Genomic DNA, 24,746 nt, shown 5'->3' on the forward strand with positions numbered 1-24,746 from the left:
TAGAGTTTATCGTGGAAGTAGTCCAGCTTGTCTTTTCCAACTACCTGCAGTGTCAAAACGGGGTTTACGGACAGTTCTGATGAGGATGGTGAAGATTTAGTCATCTGAGGATGTATCTGAGCTGGGGAAAAGGGTGGAGGTGGAAGGCCAGAAAAGGTGCCTTTGCTGCCAAGGGACAGAGAACCGCTGAGATGTGAAGCATTGTGATTTAACCAGAGATAAAGCAGGAAATATTATGCCATGAAATAGAATTAAGAGACAAGGCAGGCAGAAAGAGAGCTGACAAGGAGCCGAAAAGCCTACTCCTCCTGTGTCTTCCCTTTCAGTCTCGCAGGATTAATATCTTCTGGCAGCATTCTGCAGGGTTGTGAGAAAGGTGTGTTTTGCACTGTCAGTAGATCAAATTATAAGCATGTCCTGTGTCTTTCTATGGGTTTTTCCAGCCCACAATGCAAGGCCTTGATTTTATCTATACATATCTAAACAATACCACATTGTAAAGCATATGTGATCCTCACTCTGCCTGGAAAGAGCAGACCCCCAGCCTAGGGCTGTGTAAAGGTACTAACTAGCATCACTGACAGTGCTACAAGTACACGTTACACTGGATAAATATTTCACAAGCACTCTGTGTCAGATCAGGTATGGTTCTTCCTGCTCTGTTTGGGTGACAGCCAACAGCAGAATGATCTCTAGACCTGCCAAAGCTGCTTGTTTTCCTGCCTGTGACATCCAACCCATGTCCCACTGAGCTCTTCAATCTTTCTTCTTCAACGGGACATTTATTGCAGGAGCATCCCTGCTTTGGGTTGTTTTTCTTTGTCCGGCTGCTTTACAAAGTATTAATAGTGAGTGCACATGGGTTCTGCTGAAGTCCCCAACAACAACATATTTTGCATTTCTCTCTCCAAGGATCTTATGATGTCTGTTTCCATGTTTCATTTTCAAAGACGTAGGCTGGAGTAAACTATACGTTTTACCCACCCCCAGTCTCTGCTTCTACCGCAACTCATGCTTGGGGAATTCGGGACAGCCAAGGATTGCACATGTTTCTCTATACCAGGGCTAATACTCTCTTCAAATAGCTGAGACCAGCAAAGGGAAGTGGAATAACCAACTAGACAGCTTTATAACCACAGAGTTCTGTACCCTGGAACTGCTTAAACTTTAAAACACAGCTAGAAGGACACCAGTATCATCCAAGACCAGCAGATGCAGATCAGGGTTCAGCTTTTAACTTGTGGCTGGGAAAAACAGCTTCCTTGCCTCTGTTCTCCTTGGTGGGAAGGCCCATGGATCTCATTCTCCAGCTTCACTCTTGGAGGGTCCCCTGGGGAGCGAGGTTTCTCTGTGCTACATAGCAGCAATTAACTGAGCTGTCTGGGACATCCATGATCATGACAGATGAGAAACTGGAGGCATTCTTTCATGGGAGGCTTTGAATGGACAGCAGAAAACATCTCAAATTAAAACTACAGCGCAGAGCTGAATGGGAAACACCTTCTGAATGAATCCAGGCTGCCGACTGTGTGGGCTCTTGGAGAGGTGGGTCTTCCAAGGGGACCAGACATTTCTGCCAGTGCCTTTAACGTGTGCAGTGACAGAGAAGGAGTCCCAGCGCTGCCTCCTCCCAGCCGCCAGCCGGGAATGCCAGCCGCATCCCCTGGCACTGAGCCTCTCCTTACGGCAGGCAGCCGCGTGCAACTGCAGTGTTTGGCTCTTGGGTTGTGCAAGATTCACGCGCATAAATCTTCTTCAGCTTCTTACATCTGCATTGGCCTGAAGTCCTCAGCCCACAAGGAAAGTACAGCTGACCAGGCCGTTTTCAGCTCCGCTCATACTGTCAGGAATGACAAAGGGGATTTTTATTATCACAGGAGGTAAAACCAAGAACAAAGTTAGATTCAGCTGCTAAGAAAGGAGGTTGGCTGGCACAGCAGGGACCTACCTTTGGGTGTAGCTAGATCCAGACAGAGGGTGCCAAACCCTCAGGAGAAATCCTGCAGGACACCAACTGCTGCCAGCACTGTCCATCCTCAAAATGACATACCACATGGTAGAGACGTTCAGCTTTATGGCCTTCCGTTGCATTTCCTCTCCAGATGTTGAGTCCGGCAGATCCTGTGCCAGTCCCTCCCCCTGGACATTCTTCCACTGAGGAAGCCCAGACTTCAAAGTGCACCCAAACCCTGAAAACCAGAAATGCAGCAGTGGCTCTATCCCAGCTGGCCGCAGAGCCCTGCAAAGAGTCACCTCGGGAAGTGCAGAATGTGGAGGTAGAACAGGAGGCAGTGCCTGGGGAAGAGGGTGCATTAAGGTCTTGATCTTGCCCTAAGGACACCGGTATCAGAGAGGGGTAAGCCTCTGCCAGCGGGCGCTGAGCGTCTGGATCTGCTGCTGGTGCCCTGCACCGATCCTGCCCTCAACACCCGCTGCCGGACCGTGGCATGATGGAGGTTTGGTGCGTTTGAGCACCACAGTGATATAATCCATACAGAATTTGCGAGACAGACATTCTTTCAAAGATCCCCAACAGAGAGGAGGAACTCAGGGTTTTCTCTGAAATCCTACAGATTTCAGTGAATATGATGTGGGAAAGTCGGTAATGTAAGGACCAGCAGATCTCCTGCCTGGAGGATTTCTGGTTTGTATATCTCTCTCTCACGTTTTCCTTCTCTTCATACTCTCAGAAGATATTCCAGGCACACAGTATTCTTTGTTTGCTTAGTGTGTCCTGCTATGCCGGCTCTTGGTTTTCTCAGGATGGGGAAGTGATCCCCCAACTGTAATTTCAGACATTACCCTCTGTCTATCCTAGTTTACAAAAGGGACGTAATTCAATTCAGAGTGGAAACATGAATATAGCCTCCTCCAGATGTTTGTGGATTCCATGAGCCCTGTTTGTGGATACTTCATTAAAGTAATTTTGCTTTTGAAGGAAACGTAAATAGCAAATATGGTTTCGATTGTAAAAAACAATGGAGACTCTTTGGGGTCTGTATTTATGTTGTGATAGCTTTTGTATTGTCAAGATATAAGTACAAATTTTAAAAAGAAAATTTTTTAAAAATTGTAACCTTCTTTTTAGTCATGACAGGGCTATTGTTCCTTCCCAAGTCTTTGTTTAGCCCATCAGACTGATACTGAACAATCTTCCACAAATGTGGTTTCCCCTCTCCTCTTCCCTAAGGACAAGAAACTTGGACATGTGAGCCCAGGCTTTTTTCCCTTCATCTGTACTCAGTGTAGCACTTAGACATGTGCTTAACAGTCAGCTAGTGACAGCTATGCACATGTTTAAACCTAATTATTTAACCAAATCAAGGCTTAAATTTGGAGGCGGCTGATTCAGCAAGTCCCTCACCCTATCTCACTTAAATTCAAAAGCACATTTCTGTTAATCAGCTCCTCACAGCAGGAAAACGTGCGGTCTCCAGCATCCTTTACTGAGGATAGTGATATTAAAAAGCCCAGGTATTGACTGAGAATCTCTGCAAAAGGTTAAATATCAACTGGAGCCATGACTTTGCAACTCAGATCATAAAGCTGCACCTGAAATCCTGCTGTAAAGTGACTTCCCTTGCCCTGTTCTTCTGGCCAAGGTGTCTGTCGATATTTCTGGCATTTTATCCTCTCACCAGAGGGGATGCTGGGTACTGGCTCAGGCGATTCAGAGGAGCTTTTCAAATCCCAAAGCATATTTATCTTTTCCACTGTGCCACTCATTCATCAGGCTCCTGCATTAACTATTGCCCAGGTGAAGCCTGCAAAGACAAGTTAAGATGTGCACACCTGCACTCCCAGCACTCTGCCGCTCTGTGCGGGTGGGGACCGTTCGCTCTCTGCCACACGGACCCGATGCTTCGCAGCATCACTGACTGCAGGGATTTGTAAAGTGGTGGTATCGAAGCAAACCTGAAAATAGTTACTTTGTCCTGGCCCAGCTGAGTAGTTGTTCATGGAAGAAAAGCAGAGGTATATTGTTTTGCTCACAGGGATCTTTCTAGTTGGCTGAAAAAGCATTAGAACTGTTTGAGGAAAAGTTAGCTACAGATCTACGGCCAGCAATGTCTCCCTTCAGCTTCAGTCAAGGCATCTGCTTGCTTTTCATTTGGCCAGACTGTGATAGTGAAATATCAATATTTGGATAAAGGGGTAAGGAAGAAGCTTTGGATTTCTGGAAAAGAGCTACTGACTGCTTGTTCGTGCTTCTGCTATTCAGAGGCCGGTTACTGTCTCTCTTTGAGCTCAGAGTATCTGTTTAAACAGAGGGAAATGCAGCGCTGCTTTGTGGAAACACCTTGTTGAGCATTGAGCTTTGTTCTGCAGGAATGTTGTCTGCTCTAGCAGCAGGGTATATCTCTATTGCCTCACATGGACTAGCAATAGGCCTGAATTGCAAAGCCTGGAGCCGAATCGCCCTGCATTTGTGAGCTAAAGCTGTTCTTATCTAGCCAACATCGTAACACTTTGTTTAGTCTGGGATTGCTGATAGTGCTGCTCAGTATTGCACATCTCTAAGGGAAATACTGTCTTGGCCTGGGTACCCATGGATCGTGTGGCACTGTGACCTGCTTTGCTACTTTTGCTGGAGCCTACATTAAAAGCAACTCACGGTTAGAGGGGGCACAATGTGACTGCAGGTGAGACTTGCAAGGACTTAATGCTAGCTTTCTACTACATAGCTCCGTGGGGACCTACGCAGGGATTACAGTGAAAAATGTGCCCACATAAGACGTTGAAACTAGAATTTAAGAAGTGCTGGGCTCTGCCCAGCCCTGAGTGTCTTGCTGCCTGCTGAGATCCAGGACCTCAGCGCAAGTGTGACTTACTGCAGCTGGAAGATCAGCATTCAGACGCAGGGTTGCAGAGCTGCGATTTCCTGCGCAATACCAGTTTGGCTCCTCTTTCCTGACAACACAAACAAAAGGGGAAACTCATCTGTTTAGGTAGCAATGAGTGATGACACTTGGTCTTGTGGTTCATGGGCTGCAGTGGGACTGCCCAGGCACGTCCCTGACTCCCTGCGTGACCTTGAGTGAGCTGCTTTGAGATGGACATGGCAATGCCTTTGAGCCACATATTCGTGTCCAACTGGCTTTGGTGATAGAGTTGAGCAGCTTCTCAAATGCTCCATCAGCCGTGAACCTGTATCTGTCTGTGCCGTGGCTGCCCATGTGCAAAGGAGCAGACAGATCTCGATTTAACCTTCCTTTTTTTCCTGTTTACATTGTAAAGCTACTTGAAGCTTGCACTGTTTGTACAGCCCTGGCCCAGTGGGACCTTTCCTGGGCTGTGTACTGCCATATAAATAGTAACACAGACTAAAGAAAAGCTTTCTTCTCTGTTTCATAGGCTCCTAGAGATGCTGACACCAGTGATAAAGCCATGCCTTTCACTGCACCCTTCTTACCCCATTCTGAGGACAGGTCCATGCTGTACACACCCTTAGGATGACGTTCCCCAAGACTCCTCTCTACACACTTGCCCTGGTCTGTCTGCCCTGCCATGCTCAGGGTAGGCATGCCTGGCTGTGCAGTTAGTTTTGAAGCAGTGGGGGACCAAGGGGAGCCCAGGGAGCTGCGCTCAGCCTTGCCTGCAAGGCCAAGCCGCCAGGTCTGCAGGGGGAAGGCACCGTGCTGTGCCTTGCGGCGTTTGGCATGGGATGCTCCCTGGAGAGCTGCCAGGACCTCACTCGCTCATCTCTAACCGGCGTTGTCAGTAAAAGAGAGTTTTAAAGATTTAACTAATTGACTAAATGTAGCCTTTCCTGTCAGGGCAAATTAGGGGAAGCCTTTATCCTGGGTTTCAGCCCAGGAGGCTGGAGAAGATGAAGCTTGCCACATGCATTTGCAAATACAGGGTCACTTTCTCCTTCTTTAGGTCAGATGCCGATGAGATGTGTTGTGATGAGATTAGGCAGGTGACTGCTGTGAAGTGAGATTGCCCTGGCAGATCCTGCAATGCTGGTGACAGGGCTCTGCTGGAAGAAACAAGGATACCGTAAACACTTCCCCAGCCAGCCAGCCAGCCCTGCCGGGTTGGACTGCTGAGACTCACAGCATCACTGCCCTTGCTGCAGTGCTGAGTGAGGGCTGAGGGCACCCAACAGCCTCCACCCAGCCTAGAGCAGCCCAGCACTGGCAAATGGGCAGGACAGGGCAGGACAGGCTACAGAAGATGGGTCTGGAGGGGCCAGACGCATCCCACTTTCCTTCCCTGGCAGCATCTGTCCTGGAATGGAAACCTCTAACCTGGGTCATCGCTGTCATTTCCATGTCCCACTCGTCTCTGATCCCTGCTCCCTCCTTCTGTAATACGAGGACTGAGCTATTGAATCCTTCCCGTCTGCACACCCTTCCCGTTCTTCACAAGCAGGTCACCCCATCATCTCATATAATAAAGATGTAATTGCACAAAATATCTGAATGGCTGCTCAAAGAGGAGGGGAACACTTTGTTTTCCAGGGAGGATGAGAATTTGGGTGGCAGGGTGCTTTCCTAGGGTGCGAGTGCCATACACGTGCTAATGCCTCCCTTCTCTTTGGGCAGCCCAGCACCCAGCCCAGGGCAGGTCTGTGTATTTTGCTGGGTTGCTGGGTGTCCTGGTCACCCAGGCAGCTCCCCAGATGCCTCCAAGCTCTGGTCTCCCACTACTCCAACTTAATGCTGCCTGACTTGAGCTGTCAGTAGCCCTGCTTTTAAATGACCTTCTGTTTTATGTCATTGTGCTTTGAGGTTTATAGGGATGTGGATTTGGTCTTTACTGCTTTCTGATCCAGTGGCCAGCATGGGCTGGGGCACTTGGGTTCTAGGGCTGGTGAGAGCTGCCATTACATCAGCAAAGCACCAACCTGTGAAACACCCCATGTGGTTGTGGTGTTCCCATCTGGTGCACAGTCCTTCTCTGTCCATCTGTCCTGGAGACCAGGCTGAGCATTCTTTAGAGCTGTGTCTTACTGGCACGCAATGCAGGCTTTTGGTTATTTAATCTCTGGTACACTCAGCGGCACGGGGTTTTGCCAAGCGCAGTAGAAGTTTTTGCATTATTTTATATTGACAATGTTTGTCTGCTGTAATAACTTGGCTAAGTTTCCTATGCATCTTCTGCTGTTACACTGCCTTTCTTTGTGAGTCTCTCTCTCTTGCCTGTCATATTGGAGTTGCTTTTCTAACGCATTGGCTCCCTAGCTCTGTTATTACTTTTGGCACTCAGTTTGCATCCCGATTAAGCACATTGGCTCCTGTTTTCTCTATTTCCGCGTTGGCCTGCTCTCAGGATTCCGCTTACCACTACATTCTAGCACCGCTCTGTGTTTTTATTTATTATTTATACTGCAGTAGCGCCTAAGAGTCCTAACTGAGCTCATGGCCTGATTATGAACATGACGTGTGTTAATAGAGTCTCTCGATATGCCCTTTTTTTACTGTTCCCCGACTGTGGCTCTGTTTATTCTCTGTCAGTGTGACACACTGGTTTCTGGGGTTCGAATGGTGCAGAGGGCTGTGCGTTCAGCTCTTCTGAAATTAGCTTGAAAGCTAGATCACAGCTATCCCTTCTTCCCAGGGCTCTCCTCACTTAGAACCCTCTGGAAGAACAAGGACACCCCTTCCTCAAGGATGCCCGAGCTGTACCACGAATTGTTCAATTTTAGCTAATCACGTCCAGGATCGCTCACTGTCTGGACTCTTGTACGTGCCGTGAGCATTTGCAGCAGTGTGCGTGTCCCGTACACCTCCCGAGGTCCTCATGCCTGCTGCATGCGTGCACACACCCAGGAGCAGATGCCGGGCGTAGGACCAGACATGCCAAAGCGGGCACGGCAGGCTGTGCTCCTCCCAGCATGCATATGCATGAGCACCTGTCTGATCCTTAACGGCAGCCAGTTCTTTAAATAGCAGGTAACTGAAGCTGAAGGCTTGGAGTTCAGCTGCCAGCAAATACACCCTGCTCTTTAGGAGCAGTTTGGAGCACAGGACAATTGCGAAGGTACTGTATGGTGGGGGCTTGTGTGCCTCAGTGTATTTTGTAGCTTTATTGCCCTGATTGTGACCATGAGACAGGGTGGTATGCCAAGAGTTAAGGGCAGGGGCAGTTCGCAAAACGGGGTTTCTAGGAAGGAAGAGGTTTGCTATCTATAAAGCTAGAACTGCAAGTCTGTGCACTGCAGAACTGTTGTCACGTAACCATTGTCTGAAATAGGGCTGTTCCTGGTCTGCTCTTCTCCTCGGGCTTTGGTCTGCGGTTGGTAGTTGGTTTAACAGCAATAAAAAGTATTTTGGTGCTGTGTGCTGGTAATGGTGAGAAATGAAGCAACAAAACACAGAAAGGATCTTCTGAGTCCTCGGCTGTGAGCTGCTGTGCTCAACCCAACCAGGTACAGGTTGGCTTAGCCAGGTCTGATCTCGTGGACTTTCCTGGGGGCCAAAGTTAGGATGACTGCTGTATTTTCCAGTGAGATATATACTCTTTGTTCTTATTTTTGCCTCTCTTTTGCCTTTTTCCAGGGTGCCAGAGGGCCTGATGGACCAGTAGGCGAGCTGGGGTCACGAGGTGTCAAGGTGAGTGCCAGTGGGTGGCCAGGTTGGCCAAGGCTGCTCTTAGCTGTGTTGTGAAATGCTCTGGGCAGGATCAAGGTCATGTACTCCTCCAGGAACAGGGGATGTTCAATCGATCCATGAGGATCAACAAGCAGGATGAATCTTTCATGCAACCAGAGTAAAATCTGTCCAACATGGGCATCAAGGCCCTTGCTGCTTGGGTCTGAGACCCTGAATATAGAGACAGTCCACAAACATAAAAGGGCCTCTGTCAAAAAATAGAGTCCCTCACAGGAATGGGAGTAGCTTTAACCGGCAGTGAGTGCATTTGACTGCTACATGTGAACGTAGCACTAAAATCAGAGCAATTTAACAAGGCTGGTAAAATATGACCTAAGGGAATACGCATCTGTTCTGATGTAATTCATGTTAATTAGATTAGGACAGGAAAAAACACAGGGCAAGAGATGCCTGGTGCAAAGAGAGCCTGGCAGATACCCTGCCCAAGCAGACCCTCATCCAGGGTGAGCCTGGTCCACGATAGCCTCTGAGATGGGTGCATGAGAGAGTTTCTTCCTTTGGCAGCAGCCTGATGTAAGAGCTGGACCCTTGTCCTACCATTGAATGTCATGGACTCCATCCCCTGCACGGCACACGTGGCCCTGTGAATGCAATTTGGATGAGGAATGTCCCTTATTTCATGCACTGCCAAGCAGGGCTGTGCTGAGTCTCCTGAGAATCCCAGCTTCCTCCAAAGCAGTGTTTGCTCAAAAAACCTTAGATCATGCAGCACATTGCCCACAGTCCCTGCTGGTTGGGGTGTTCCTCAGGACAGGATGCTGGGCATTTGACCTCTCAAAAGCTGCAGGAAACTGGAGGGGATATTTGATGCACAAAAATGCAAGAGTAGATGGGCTGGGGCAGAAGAGCATCACCAATAGTTCATGCTCCTGCCAATGTGTCTTTGTCTTTTTGCTTTGCAGGGCCGACCAGGGGAGCCAGGCAAGCTAGGGCCAGATGGGCTGCAGGTATGTCCTCTGTGAGAGCCAGTGCCTGCCAAACCTGGCATGGTATCAGTCCCCCATGGGGGTACCCACATGTACACGGTGCCCAGGGAACTGCAGCTTCTTCTGGCCAAAGCACCGCAGGCGTCTCAGAACGTTCCCAGCTGCTAATTGCTGTAACTGTGTGTTCACAGGGGAAGATGGGTGAGACTGGGGAGACAGGAGCACGTGGCTTCCCAGTAAGTGTCCATCCCTTGTGCTTCCTTTCATAACCTCGGTTTTGCTCAAGTCCCTAAGTTTTGAGCCCTGGTCCAGGAGGAAGAATTTGGACAGTGTCTCACACTTATGGGGCCATCTCTCCACTCCTTTTACTGTAGCATTTCTGCGATGCATGTTACTGCTGAGAGGCATGAAGGATTGCTATGGGGTTGGAGCTGACCTTGGTGGTGTTAATTTTTCTAGGGTATTCAAGGACCTTCTGGACCTCCAGGAGCAAAAGGGGCTCCAGGCGACCCGGCAAGTGTCTTATCACTCTCTCTTCATCTGTCCTTCCTTGCACACACAGATGCTTCATTTCTTTCTCTGTCTCTTCCCCACCACTTATTCCCTTTCCCAGCTTCTCTCTCCTTGCCAGCTCTAGCGTGGTCAGAGATGTGAAAGACTTGGCTAGAGTCCTAAGAGGCATGAGGAAAGACAAGGTCAGAACTCTGGAAAGCAAAAGAGGGCTGTGGATCAACCAGGGAGAGTGTAGATACAGCCTGGGCTGGATTTCCAAAGGGAAGGGAGAAAAGAAGGGCAAGGTTGGATCTGGGACAGGGTCAGATGTAACAGGAGGAGTTGGCCTGGATTGGTAGGTAGAGCTGAAGGGGGACCACAGCGGAGGCTGATGGTGTCAGAACTGAGCCCACAGCTTTGGGGAAGGCACTGGGAGGTGACAGGTGAAGACACAGACCTCGAGGAGGGCAAAGACGACCACCGAAGCAGGAAGAGGGGTCATCTCCTCTTCTCTGTGTCTATGGGGACTGACCTGGACTGTGAAGGGAGAGGATAGACGAAGCATTTTCAGGTTGCCAAATGCAGTTGTTTTAGGTGGGAGCCAGAAAGATGAAGGGCCTTCTGCGCTGTTGTTTGCCTGTTAAGGTGCCTCAGCACACCCATCGCTGGCCTCTTCATCTCACTGGCAATCTCTTGCATGCTGCGTAACTCCACTGTGATGTGGGAGGGAACTGGTGTTTTATGTTACAGGCCATGGAAGCGATGGCCCTTTAGAAATGAAAACAGTTGTATGAGAAGAGCCTTGTGTCTCTATTTCAGGGTCCACAAGGACCACAGGGGCCACCTGGGCCTTTGGGAGAAATCGGGCATAAGGTAGGTCTAATCTTTGCTCCTAATTGTTTTCCTCTTGCATCGAGAGTAGCAGGACTGAGGGAGGAGTATATGTGCAGAGGTCCATCCTTCCACACCTGGGGACACAAGCGGGAGGATTTCCCTCAAGTCTGAAAGTCAACTTCCAAAGTAAACAGTGAAAATCAGAAATTTGAGCATCATTTTTATCACAGCCCGTAGACACTGAGTTGGTAGATGTGCAGACCCATCTTCATAACAAGAGAAACATTTAAAAGCTGACCACGCTGACAAGCATGTCACAGGCATGACTCTACGACTACACCGGGGACCACCTTTCTGCACCAAATACAGTAACAATTCAAACTGAAAACCGGTCTTTTCTTTCCCCCTCACTGGAGCTGTTGCTGACAAGACACAATTTTGTCAGCCCCCCTGGATTGCTGCGGCAGTCCCATCGCAAGCCGCTGCAGCCAGTGGAAGAAGCTCAGAGAAATGCCTTTGCTGCTGACTGTGCTTTTGGGTTGCCGTTGCCATGAAGCAGTGGCACAAACACACCGTAACCAAAGCAGCAACAGCTGCCAAACAGCGCCCCGATGGAGTGCAGGAGATGCCTCCATGGTTTTCCCCTAACTTGTCTGCAGTCTTGGCTTGATTTCACTCCTCTTGAAGTATTATAGTCTTGGCCGCTTATACCAGATGTGCCAGTTCCCCTTGGGTAGCTCCTTTCCGTAGGTCCCGAGCTGTAACATAGACATGATGTTTCACTCAGTTGTGAAAACAGCAGTGAAGGTGGCTTTTAATGCAGTCTACTGCAAAGTGTATGAGTCATGAAAGTTTCCATTCTCATGGCTGCTAGACTGGATGGAGAGAGCTCTCAGCGTGGTAAACCACACTGGGGAGCTGGAAAGCTGCTACCGAGCCACTCTGGATGTTGCCAACCAAGAAAGTACAGAGCTTTATTCAAATCTGTGACTCTTCCAGGAGCCTTTCTCTGCACTGGCACCTCTGGAGAAACCAAAGCAGGATTTTTGCTTTCATTGGAGCTTGATTTTTCTCATTGCGTGACTTGACCATTTGTTCGTAAACCCAACACACACCCTGCTCCCTCCGCTGCTTGAATCCATTTCAGCAAGCCAGGAACTGGCTTTATTCCCTGGGCAGCAGAGTGCTCCCTTGACTATGTGCTCTTTTTTCTTCTATTCCCAACTGTAAAGAGAAGGGAGATTGTTGTCCGGAAAGCAAATACCATAAGTAAATAAACCACTCAAATCCTTTAAAGACAAGCTTTGCTGTCCCATCTTTGGGCTTGTTTTACAGATTCTCATTCCCCATGCTTCCCAGAGGTAGTAAAAAATGTACAAAGATTAAAGCTCCCCGTTGATCTTGGTACTGAAGACAGCTAATGAACATGACCCCTCTATCGCAAGGCTGCGCATGGCAGCTGGACACTAAGAACAGTTTGCAAGGTCATTCTCTCATCTTCTGTCTTTCCATCTCACTTCCCATAGTTTTACAGGTCAGGCACTCATTTTTGGCACTCTGAGGGATGCCAAGCCCCTCTACCAGGGTCTATGCTGAGATAGATAGGGCCATGTTATCTCATCTGCCAACTGCTTTCTTTCACTTAATACAGCCTGGCAACAGCCTCGGGCCATGGATTTCTGGTCTGAGCCCAGTCATTGACATTAGGATGTTTGCTGGCCCATTACAGACAGAGAAAGTGGGTGATGGATGTCAAAGCTAATCTGGCCAAAATTTGTGCTGGAGGGTTTGGTGTAACCTTGCTGTTCTTGGCTCCCTTAGCCGTCCCAGAGCTGGCCACACCATTGTGCGCCTACCTCTCCGGGACCATAGGGCTGATGGCTCCGCTCGAAGCTGTGTCATCTGGGGCAGCTGCTCCCGCAAAGGCAGGGCAATTCAATGTGCCTGCAAACCCTGAGGCTGTGTTGATGCTTAACCCTAACCGAAACGAGACTGGTGGTGCGGAGAACGTGCTCACATCAGAGCTAACGGAGAAGTGGGGCTGCAGGAAGCGGTGAGGAGGGAGCAAGAGCACAGCTGAGCATTTTTGTTATCCACTGTATCAGCCAACCTGCTGGACCCTTGTGAAGGGTTTTCAAGTTTAATTCTGGACCTTTTCCCTTCTTTCCCAGCTAGCCCCAGTGCTGCTCCCCAGCATGGTTACTAGCCTCAGAAAGCAGAGGGGCTGGAAGGAGTTAGAGAGAGGTGCTTGGCAGAGGAGGCTGGCGAGCTACCACAGGGCTGGGGAGAGAAGAGGAGTGAGAGACAAGCAGAGCCCTCCCAGTAACCAGGCATGACGGGGTACTGGGCCCCTTTGATGCTGCATACCCTGAGCCAACTCCGGGGAAGTAATTGCATTGCAACCAGGGCTCTGCTGTCCCAGGAGGGCTCTGCTAAAGGAATTATGTCTTTGATCTTGCTTTCTACTTTGTTACAATGGGTTTTTTCTTTTTTTTTTTTTTTTTTCTTTTTTTCCAGGGACCGCCTGGCTCAATGGGACAACCTGGCCTCGCAGGTGAACCTGGCATGAAGGTAAGAAAAACTCTTAGTGCAATTTCTCTGTCAGACCGAAGAGATAATAGTAACTTCTATTCCTGCAGAACTGGGTAACATTGCAGGTTCACCCTCCAGCAGCCAAAGCAGACAGCGTATTCAACAAAAGATAAAAGTTTAAAAAATAAAATCAGGTTAACTTTAAGCCCTTGCTTACAAATTCTGAGCACCATCCTGAGGGGGAGGCTGTCAGTGCTGGGGAGAAGCACCATCCCAGGGATCTTGTGCCTCAAGAGCTGTGAAGGGCCTTGGAAATGAAGCTCGCCTCTTTTGCAGATCCAAAATCTGAGTGGAGAGGAGAGTCCCCAAGACCCAGAGATCCAGACAGCTTCTAATTTGAAACAAGAAGAGTCTTAGGAAGGTCCCAAGCTTAAAAATACCCTCATACGAGGTCCTGCCACAGTTTGCAAGCCTCAGCTCTGTGGGGACTGAACTCCCCTAATGGTTATGGGGGAAGGGTGCCCTGCTCCAGAGCCATGAATGCACCTTCTTGTCCACGTGGAAAGGCCTATAAAAACCATCTCTTTGTTTGAATAAGATCCCTGTGCTGAGCAGCTCAGAAGGGTTTTTATTTTATCCTGACCCCCTTTCCGCTTGGTTTGAAGGTTCGCTCCTGTGTGCAGAACTTTGAACAGACTCTATGCGGGGATTAAATGCAATTTCCTCCTTGCTGTTCTTCACTCCCTACCCCCAGCCCCATCCTTTGCCGTGTTTTCCTTGGCAAATCTTCTGACACTTCACTGGAGCTACCGTGTCTTTGGCATCCTGATACTGCACGAGTGTTTCAGCTCCCGTGCTCCTGGCTCTCTTCCTCAGGAACAGGACACGATGATTTGCACAAACACCCCTTTACCCGCCGTCAGTGCAGCACGTCCTTGCTGGGGAGTCAGGGAGCAAGAGTCCCATGCCGCTCCTTCTCCTAAGCTGGGAGGTTCTGGGACAGGCTGGGCTTGCTCGGGGCAGTTATCGCTTGCAGACCAGCTTGCTGCGGGACAAGATGTATGGATAGGTGAAACCTTTTCCCCTTATGCTTCTGCATTTCCTGAGCTCTCTCCCTTGCAAAGTGGTTAGTTTGGATGGGCACACGTGCGAGGTAGCTGCCCTATGGCCGTTGTACCCCCACTGTTAAATTGCAACCTCACAGCCTGTTGCCAAGATCCATTTGTTTGCCAGCTCCAACACCTTCAGTTCACTCATTTTGGTGCCATCAAAGATTGAGGTTCTTCTCCACCCTCCTCAGTCATGCTGGGGCTCAAAGAGCTGCCGGCTTTCTTCTCCCTCACTCTGGTTGTGCCTGCTGCAATGCTGCATTGCACCCAGCATTGCTGCTTTTCTGCCAAAGGGCCATGCTGAGGGAATATTTTCTGGCTCTGCAGCTGTAGGCAACACGAACTACTCCTCGACCCCTGTCCTGTCGAGCATCATTGCAACAGAGCCTGTGAGGTGTGTGCTGGCCCTACATGAGCAGAGGCGCCGGTGATGCCAACCTGTCCTTTGGACCCCCTTGCAAAGTGAAGGTGTTTGTGTAGGAGAAGGAAAGAAAAAGTCAAAATGAGGGGTGCAATGGGAAGTACGTCATGCTCACTCGCCACCAGTAAACAGCTTCTCTCCATGTCTGTGGTTCCTTCTTTTTAGGGTGATCCTGGCCAGTTGGGAGTCCCTGGAGAGCAAGGCCTTGTTGGCCAAAGAGTGAGTACGGTCAACTTCTGGTAGGGCTTCTGTGCCTTATCAGTTCCTCAGAGGCTCTGTTCCCTGTTCACCCACAGCCTGGGCAAAGAGACCCTGCTCTGGGCATCCCGTAATCCTTATGGCCCTTGTTTCTTCTGCGGGTGGTGGAAACACCTTCCTTGCAGAGCCTGTCAGCTTGAGCTCACCAGCCTACATGAGCCTCTCCAAATGCTACAGTGCCGCTTTGCAAAGTGCTGTGACAACCTCGCGTATGAAAGGGGCAGTGTGGGAACAGACGCGTCCTGTTCACTGGGAGGGTGCAGTCTGCACTGGGCAGGGAAATGCTGGAGCAGAAGGCGGGCATTAAGCAGGGAAACACTGGCTACACTATGCACACGTGGGAGAGCGCCAGGGATGGGATGAATGCATGGATTGAAGCTGGTAGTGGTTCTTGTCCCTTCTCAGGACTAAGGTCAGTTGTTGGAGCAGGATGGGGAAGCCCCGGGTTAAATGAATACAGACTGAGCCCACTTTTCAACACAGGGAAAGGAGGTCTTCCCGCAGGCCAGCAGCGGGGCCTGTGGAGGAGAAACTATGGCTCAGAATAAAGCAAGAGGCTGAATTCATGCTTTTTCTTCAGGAAAAGCTTGTTCAGCATTCGGGTATGAGATAGGACACATGTCAAAGTTGAGGGCTGGGCTCCTGTCGCTGCAGCCCGGCTCACTGCCACGAGTCAGCTGCAGAAAGCATGGGAAAAAAGCATGTTTAGGCACAGCTTTTATGGTGCTTGCTTTTGTGTGTTGCAGGGAGAATCAGGGCTGGAAGGAGACAGTGGGCCACCCGGGCCGGATGGTGTCAAGGTAAACCTCACTCTCATGGCACATTTTGGCTCTCACACACATCGCCGTGCACTCAGGCTCCCGTAACTCCCAGGGCCAGGTTGAAGCGAAGGGGGTTATTGGGTCCTCTGTGCAATAAGCCTCTGCCCTACTCCCTCGAAGGATTTTTTTTCTGCAAGCACACATAACGGACTCCTCCTGTTTCACTCCTCTGCCCACATTTTTGGCATCTGATCAGACCTCCAAAAAGGTCAAGTTCTTCAAAATCTAGTTTCCAACAATTTGTCTTTTTATTTGAGTCTTTACAGATTAAATTTCCAACTAATCAGGAATTCCTGGGCCTGGCAGGGGAAATCAAGAATTGTCCATCATTCTCGCCTGCACCACTGACCAGAACATTGTTTGCAAGTAAAGAAACCAGATCCCATTCCTCTTGGCAGAGCCCCAGGTGCTCGCTCAGGGCTTGCACTGCACTCTGTATCTAGCTGCTGTGAGTTTGCTACCTTGCCTTTGGAACAGGACTGATTTCTGTCCCTGCACAGCTAGCCCTTCCAAACAGGCCAACAGTTTTGTTCCATGGAAAGAAAAAACAGCTGGTCCCACAACAATGCAGTTTATTGCTTCGTTCTAGTTAAACTATTTGCCATGTGTCTCTACTTCTGCTTATCTCTGAATGTTGTACCAAAAGACTCTTCCTTAAAGACAGTCAAGACTTCTGTATTCTCTTGCCACCGCTAACTGTCCCCAAGAGCTCTTGAACCACAGATCTTTCCAACCTGAATGTGTCTCTGGACAGTAGAAGAGCCGCTGCTCACTGCAGGAGCATTTGTTTAACCAGAAGAGAGGTTGCTGTGCTCTTGCTAACGCAGGTGCATGTGGAAAACGACTCTGTCAAGGCTGGTTGGTTGCACAAGTGTGGGTGCTGCTGTCAGTACAGAATTAACCTTTTTGATTGTCTCCATAAAATTTTGTGCTATCAAGTATAAGAACAGTGATTTGACATGATACCTACTGCTCGGACCACAAATCCTTCACAGGGCAAGATGACACTGTTTTGCAGAGTGTTTATTTGAGCCCTGGGCTGATTCCCGTTTGGCAGCAAGAGCCAAGTGGCTGCTCCAGACAAACCTGTCCCATGAAAAATCTTTCAGCATCCTGAGCTCAGGGCTTCTGGGTGAGGCAAGTGAGGCTTTCAGATCTTGTCTGCCTGTCTCATTGACGTGGGAGGTTCAGGCTTTATTGCAGGAGAAGCAAAGAGGTTCAGATTACCCTGTGTAATGGGGGAGTTCCTTCTCCTCTAGCCAAGAGACTTTAAAAAAAAGAAACCTGGTTTTGCTCATTTTGTTAAATGTCAAGTGTATTATGACTCATGCTCATTCATCCTTTTGCTTGCAGGCTCTCTTCCTCTCAGACTCCTGAAATATTAATTACGTGTTGGGTTTTTTCCTTGCAAGAGCCATGTACAGTGACCCATGTGTTGTGCGGGTATAAAAAGCTCCCACCCTCCTCTCTTCCACAGGGAGACAAAGGAGAGCAAGGCCTGGAAGGAGAGAAAGGAGAAAAAGGCAACGAAGGACTGAAGGGAAAAGAAGGGCCTCCTGGCTATCCCGGCATCACAGGTGTCCGAGTGAGTCTGCGAAACCAGCCCGCTCGCCCCCGTAGCCGGTCCGTGGGTTGCCTGTAGCAATTAGCTCTCTCCTCCCCGAGCTGTATGGGCAGCCCTGTGTGTATCTCAGATCTCCAGGGTACGGGTATCGGCCCAACACAACTCCTGCATTCTCCATAGGGCCACCTGCACTCTTGTTTCCAAATTAGCAGTTGCACCTTGCCTAAAAAGCATCAGCAGAGTGCTGCGTGCTCTTGTCTAAATCCTTGCGTGCAAGACGACTTTAACCTTCCTGATAGCTGCAGCGTGAGCGCAGAGGTGCAGCGCGTGCTGCCCAGCTCAGGCATCGGCGCACAGCTGGCACGCACTGAGCTCTGGGCTGCAGAAGGCAAACCAGCTCGTCTGAAGAGACGAGATCCTTTTGCAGTACGAGGATGAAAGAAAGTTTGCAGTCTTGTGTCTGGGAGGCTGGTTTGCATTTAAACCCTAGTAAGAAATAAACAGGCTTTTTCCTTTTTTCCTTTTTTCTTTTTTTTCCTTTTTTCTTTTTTTCCTTTTTTCTTTTTTCCTTTTTTCTTTTTTTCCTTTTTTCTTTTTTCCTTTTTTCTTTTTTCCTTTTTTCTTTTTTCCTTTTTTTCTTTTTTTTTCCTTTTTTTCTTTTTTTCTTTTTTCTTTGTTTTGACAAGGGCAATAATTACTGCAGACATTAATACTACTGTAACAGGGCATGCCATGTTGCAGCAAAACACCTGGGGGCAGATTGAGAGGGGGATGCAGGCAGTGAACCAGGACACTGCTTAGGGCAGGAGGTCATCTGAGATGTGACTTGTTGCACATGTTGTTGTAAAGTATGTTATTTTTTCAAAAACCTACATCCAAGAGATGGTTTCATCTTTCAATCAGGATACACACTTGAGATGTGGATCACTTCTCTGGTCTGCCATAGGCTTTGGGACACTGTGCCTCTCTACTGCATCTGTAAAATGGACCACCTTGCAGGGCATTAGAGAGGGATGTACAGTGGACTGCGAGGAGCTGAGTTTCCCCTGGCTGCCACAGCTGGCCTTGGCCTGGAGTTTGGCAATGGCCACCTTTTGCCTCCTCCTACTTCTGCTCGATAATTACTTGCTTACTTCTGTTTTTCCTTTCAAAGGTTTCCCCCTTAAATATAGAAAACAAATAGAAGAAATTAGCAGGAAATTATTCCTGAATCCTCAATGAATATCCTAGGCATGTCTGGTTTGCTTGGAGGTCTGATCTTAGTGCCATATAAAGAAAAAATGTGATTCTGGCTCCGAGATGAGAGCTGCAGGGCCAGAGGAGTCAGGCAGAGTCTGGCCTGGGGCTTGTTCGGTGGTGCCAGATGAAGGATGGCTCCGCCCAGCGCCCCAGTGGGCTGCTCTGCAGGCCAAGTCAGGCCCTTCTGCTTGAAATAGGGAGTTTATCAGCTTGATGACATGATTTATTTATTGTAATTATTGTTGCGGATCAAAGTTGTCAGAAGTGTGGATTCGCAAGGCTCTTTCTGCAAAGCAATAGCCCAGTGGAGTGAGATGCAGCCAGCCTGAGTGGAGCGGCCATGCTCGCCTGTAGCACAAGTCTTATTCCTCGTACAGCCAGAGAACACGCCAGCTCCCACGCCACATGTCTCCAGGAGGCATACAGGTAGCCACGGCATGTCAGAAGGAATGAGTAGCCCATGTTTGACCAAATTTGATGGCAGCTCTGAAATCCCTGCCCAGGATGGGTGGGAGGCAGCAGGGCAGGCAGGTACCTCTGAGCACTAGGTGGATGCTCAATGTTGAAGCATGTTATTTTTCCCTTTGGTGACGTTGTGGCTGGCTAAAAGGAGGGCAGGGAGAAGGGTGTGAGGGGATGGAAGCAGCAAAGGGGCTGGATTTATGTTATTTTTGGGCTGAGATTGGGATTTGAGCACTGACTCGACTAGAAAGTGGAAACATTGGCTTAATACTGCAGTGCAGCACCATAAATGTGCAGAATAAGGCTGTAGTCCTGCCCCAAATAAGGCCACCCTTGGCCACAGCCCCCTGTACCCCCAGGGAGCTCTTTGCAGGATTGGGACCGTACCACAAGTGAAGGGTGGTCCCCAGTATCCCAGCTCCCTCCCAGCTGCAGGCTGGCACAGCTGGACAGCCACCCTCAGCGCCCAGCCCTCCATGTGCTATACTTCTGGCTGGTTCACATGTTTATATTGTGCATGTTTTAAGAACCAATAAAAATACTAAAATCATGCAAAAGCCATATTAAGTTATAGAGTATAACTCTATATTCTCTCAGACTCCATCCCTGCTGTTTGCCAGCATGTCCCTGGGAACATGATGCCGTTTTCTGTTTTATTATTAAAAAAAAAGAGTCAATAGAGCCAAGATTCCTGCTCATAATCACTCCCTTTTGTTTTTTTTACTGCAGAGTGCTATATTTCCATCTACTATTTTAATATGCTTCTTTGTATATCCTTACGTCTAAAGTCAAGCAGACTTTCAGAGACCCGCGTAGGCTCCAGATAGCACTGCCTCCCCTGCCAAATGCCTGGCCATTACCTAATATATAGGCTGGTGTTCCTGTACTCGCTGAGGTAATTTAAATATGGAAGTCCTCTGACAGAAGTACGAATAATTTTTTTTTTTCCCATTTTTTCTTTGAGACTTTTATCCTATCTTCCATGGAGAAAAGGTACCAACATTAGTGGGAACTTCCTTAGATTTCTGCCAAGATAAAGTTTACAGCTCAGAGATGCAAAGCACTAGACATAACTGCAACCCCCTCCTTTTCAACTGAGGATTGCAAGCTGGAATATCAAGTCAACCCATTCTCTGCAAGACATGCCTCAAAAGCCCCCACAGGCACAGCCCAGCAAAACCGTGTACAACGGACAAAGTTTTTTAAGGCTGCTGGGCAAAGAGAACAAAAAAATCTTAGGGAAAAATCCTGCAAGTATTCACCCAAGGGCAAGTACCAAGGTTGAACGGTGACAAACTCCTGTCCAGGATTTGTAAGGTGGCATGGAAATAATGGCCTGGGGAAGGTGTGGAGGCATTTGCGTTGCAGGGAGGAGGCATGTTGGGTTTGGGTGTGCTGCAGATACTGTGTGTTTACACATTACGCATGTTGCATATGGTTTTAATACATCTGATGTGATAGTGTTACGCTGTCCAATACTCAGTTTAGATGGTTTTAAAGAGAACTTCATCTTTAGCTATTGCATCTTCATTTGGTCTCTCCTGGCGTGACACGCAGGGGTCCTTACATCCGTGCTTCACTGCATTGCTGCCTGGATCCACCGACTATTTCCTGGGCTAGAGATGTTTGCTTCTGCTCCAATATTGTTGGGATATCGTGCTCAGCTACAAAGGGGACAGGGGAGATGTTGATGCTTGTATGCCATTAGTGGGAGAGACACACACACAAGGACCTCTGTAGTTACCTTTGCCAACAAACTCACCTCCATCTGGGAGTGTGTAGCTCCTCTTCTGCTTCTGGAAGAGATTCACATTATCCCGAGGAAGCTGATGCCCATCTGCAGTTGTGGACATAGAGACAAGCTTCTCCTACACTTTGACTTGGCCCTGTGTTGCCTTCTGCCTCAGCACTAAAGGGGACCCACACAGACATGGCCTCCACGAACAGCGACAGCCTCTGGAAAAACCCTTTTCATCACAAATCCCTGCAGCTACACCACTTCTTGAAGATTTTTCCTTAACACCAAGGACATGTTTAGTCTTAATCTTTATTTTGCTTATGTCTAAAGGAACATGATGCTTCAATATCAAGTGTCCTTTTGACAGATGTAGGAAATGAGGCACCTGATTGCTCTGAAATGATCTGCCTTTATTGCTGGTACATTTTAAGCCCATTTTGCACATACTGGCCTGGGGCAAAGGCCTGGTGCTGGCAGCACCCTGTGTAGCCACAGAGCAGGTAGAAGCTGGGGAACTTGGCAGGGCACGTACAAGCTTGCACACCACGTGGCGACGGGCCAGCGCAAAGGATGGAAAGAGGTTAGCAGTTCTTCGGCCTGCACAGTCGTAGAGCTCCCTGGGAAATGGCAGATGAAGAGATGTGCTGGAGCACCTTCATAGGTCCTAAAGCTGGAGGAAGCATAAACTGTCTGGGCTCCCCTTCTGGGTCATGCAGAAGAGAGACATTCACCCAGCGATCAACTCCTACAGCAGGGACACGTCTGGCTTTACTGAGCAAGGTTTCGTTTTCCAGAAAGCCATTCCGATGCTGATAAAACATTACCGACTGAGCACAACCAAATTTCCCTCAGTGCTCAAGAAACATTTTTCAAAGATCGTTAGCTTTTACTTGGCTCAGCCATTTCCAGTATTAACATATCTGAAAACTGGTTTCCACTGTGGTTTTAAATCTCAAACAAAAGAAGCAGGGAGGCCCCAGCCGAGTCTCCAGGGGTAATTTGTACACGTTTCGAAGCCAGTGGATTTCAGCAAACAAACCTGGCAACTGAGATGGTCCATGAGTCTCACAGCTGTGGCTGGCAGGACTCGAGGCAGCTGGAGCTGAGATACGCGAGTATCCTCTATCATTTGGTCACTTTGTCCAAGTTCACACTGCTCCTTTCAATTCCAGTTCCTGCTCAGCAGAGGGATGGGCCAGTTGTCCCTCTGGTCATAAGAGAGAAATCAGAGCACCTGAAACACTAACACACAGCTGAGTGCAAGATCCACTTCAGATTTCAAAAATCACATCAGAGACGTGCACCTTTCCCAAGCACCTTTCCCGATGATATGTCTCGTATATCATCTCCTCCCAGTGGTTTCCATCTTCTTCTAATACAAACTTGTTGCCTTCACTTGATCTTGACTCTCCTCTGGACTTGGCCATTTGACCTCTGGTTGGCTCATTTGAGCAGCAGAGAGCTGAAAATCTCTTCCCTTGCAGAGCACCAGGGACTGTTTGGGCATCTCCATTCAGAGAAACTGGCTGGAGGTGCAGATCCTGGGGTCAACAGTGTGGGGAGCAGGAGCAGGAGTTGCCCGCCAGAGATCTAGACTTTCTCTACGGGCAAGGCAGGACAAGGACATATCTCCACAGTTTGTGGGGAGACTGGAAGATACAATGGCTGGTTGAACCCTGGCAAGGCATCCATCAGCAGTGCAGATATCACGGTGCAGTTTGGCAAAATAAAAAGATAATTTATCTGCCAACCTATAAGCGTATGAGGGGATAGGGCCACAGAGCCTGAAATACCTGAAGAACGTTGTTAGAAAGTAATGTGCATTTACAAAGGATCTGGCTGCCAGTCAATCCTGCTCTTCGCAACAGAGGATGGTAAGAGCCAAAGGCTGAAGTCACTGGTATGCAACCAGCAACCTGGACACAGGCAAGTGGTCCCTGAGAGCAGCCCCCCCAAAAGTGCTCCCGTCCGCTGCTTCTCCTCTCCACCTACAGAAAATACGGCATTTCAGCCCTTCCCTTGGAGGACAACTGATCCACCGGTGGCTGTGCAAAAGGCCCAAGCCAGTTGGCAGGAGGGAGGTAGTGGGTTTCCAGCTGCACTCCGTAGCTGTGCACTGTGGTTTTCGTAATGTGCTGGTTGTCATACAAGGCAGACATCTGATAGCAAGGTTTTTACAGTTCCAGGAAAGCAATTGGAGAGCCTATAGGTAATGAAATACAACATGCTCTGAAACAAGAAAATCCCTCGTTGTTCAGCAAACCTGGGAGCCGAGTTCTTTTCTTTTTCCACTTCCTTTTTAACCTGAAATCCTATCTGCAGTGTCATTCAAGCCACGTCAGGACTCGGAAAGCTTTGAGCCAGATGCTCCAATGGTATAAATCGCCATAAAAATTACATCAGAGAAGATCTGGCTGCATGTGCCAGCCCTGCTGCATGGTGCAGACGTGCACCAGCAGACCAAAAGAGCTCTAAGGGCTGGTAAATCCTTTTGCTCTGACGTGACAAGGTCCAAAGTCCTTTCGTTTGCTCTCCAAGAGGGTAGAGTGACAGAGCTGGGCTGGAGTGGAGATCTGAGAAGGTTCTTTGGGGGAACTCACAGTGCTTTGAAAAGGATAAAGCCACTATCCAACCCAGTCCAGAGCGCTGGGCGAACCCATGGCTCTTGGCTCCAGCGCTATGGTCTTAGCCACATCGTTCCCCAGAGCGACAGCAACACGCAGCATTGTGTCCTCGGGACACCATCCTTCCCATTGTGTTCTTGTTTGTCCATCATCTACAGGCTACAATCCCGAACTGGAAGGAGGACTTGCTGGCCAGGATGGGTCTTCTGCTCTGAGCTAGCAGAGTCGCTCCAGAAACGGCATGCTGTGGTCACAGCTGAGCTGGGGCTGGTTTCTGGGCTCTGTAATGCCAGGGTAGAGCAGGAGCTCATTCTCATCCGACACACTGCCCTATTACAAAGTTGTCCAAACATCACTTACAGCAGAATTTGTCCCACAGTGGTTTTTTGCTCTTTGTTCTTTTCTGTTTCCTGCCACTGAAAACATGATTCAAAGATTTTCTGCAACAAAGCGCCTTGCTCTGCTGTCGCTGAATCCAGCCATTCACTCCGAACACATGAGCTCAGCGACAGCTGGCAACGCCACATCAGTTACATGGCATTCGGCTCCCTGAAAACACTGAGCCTGCCGAAGGACAATCTTGGAGTCACTTCTGGTTTTAATCTCTGCTCTCCATAGAGGAATCTATGCTTTTTTTGATAATGTGCTGAGCTGTTGTTTTCTGGAAAAGCTGTTTTTCGTGCCCTGGTCTACGGGCTGTCTGTGGAGCTCTTACTTGAAAGAAGTTTGTTAAACTCCCTCAACTGGAAGGTGTGGGGTTACCCTCTGACTTAGCAGTGGAAGGAATGGAGAATACTGGTCTCAGTGTGCAGGGGAGGGCTGTGACAGCCCCAGCAGTGTGTCAGTGGTAACAGAGAGCTCCTCACACCCTTAATCTTGGAAATGAGTGTTGTTACTCCTAATCTTGCCCTTGAATAACATGTTAGCAGTAGATGCACAAAGTAGTGAAGTGGCTCGCCCGGGGTTATGCAGGAGGTCGATTGCTGGCAGAGGCAGAGGGGGTCTGGGAGCTCCCCAGCCCCACTCCTGTGCCCTGTGCCGTGGCTCGCTACAGGCTGCATTGGCCCACGGGCCAGACACATCTCAGTAGATGTCTCCTGAGACA

The 24,746-nt window shown here is 49.0% G+C and overlaps 1 protein-coding gene across 2 annotated transcripts in view; it reads left to right on the plus strand.

Annotated features, from left to right (window-relative positions):
* COL27A1 (collagen type XXVII alpha 1 chain) overlaps positions 1-24,746 on the plus strand; it is a 164,868-nt gene that overhangs the window by 108,428 nt on the left and 31,694 nt on the right. For both annotated transcript variants that reach the window (XM_030000304.2, XM_030000305.2), the window contains 9 exons: positions 8,508-8,561; positions 9,524-9,568; positions 9,739-9,783; positions 10,007-10,060; positions 10,859-10,912; positions 13,391-13,444; positions 15,101-15,154; positions 15,940-15,993; positions 17,492-17,599. In XM_030000304.2, coding sequence (XP_029856164.1) covers positions 8,508-8,561; positions 9,524-9,568; positions 9,739-9,783; positions 10,007-10,060; positions 10,859-10,912; positions 13,391-13,444; positions 15,101-15,154; positions 15,940-15,993; positions 17,492-17,599 — 522 coding nt within the window. The remainder of the gene's footprint in view (positions 1-8,507; positions 8,562-9,523; positions 9,569-9,738; positions 9,784-10,006; positions 10,061-10,858; positions 10,913-13,390; positions 13,445-15,100; positions 15,155-15,939; positions 15,994-17,491; positions 17,600-24,746) is intronic.

This window comes from Aquila chrysaetos, chromosome 24, assembly GCF_900496995.4.
Source record: "Aquila chrysaetos chrysaetos chromosome 24, bAquChr1.4, whole genome shotgun sequence".
NCBI classification, from domain to species: domain Eukaryota; kingdom Metazoa; phylum Chordata; class Aves; order Accipitriformes; family Accipitridae; genus Aquila; species Aquila chrysaetos.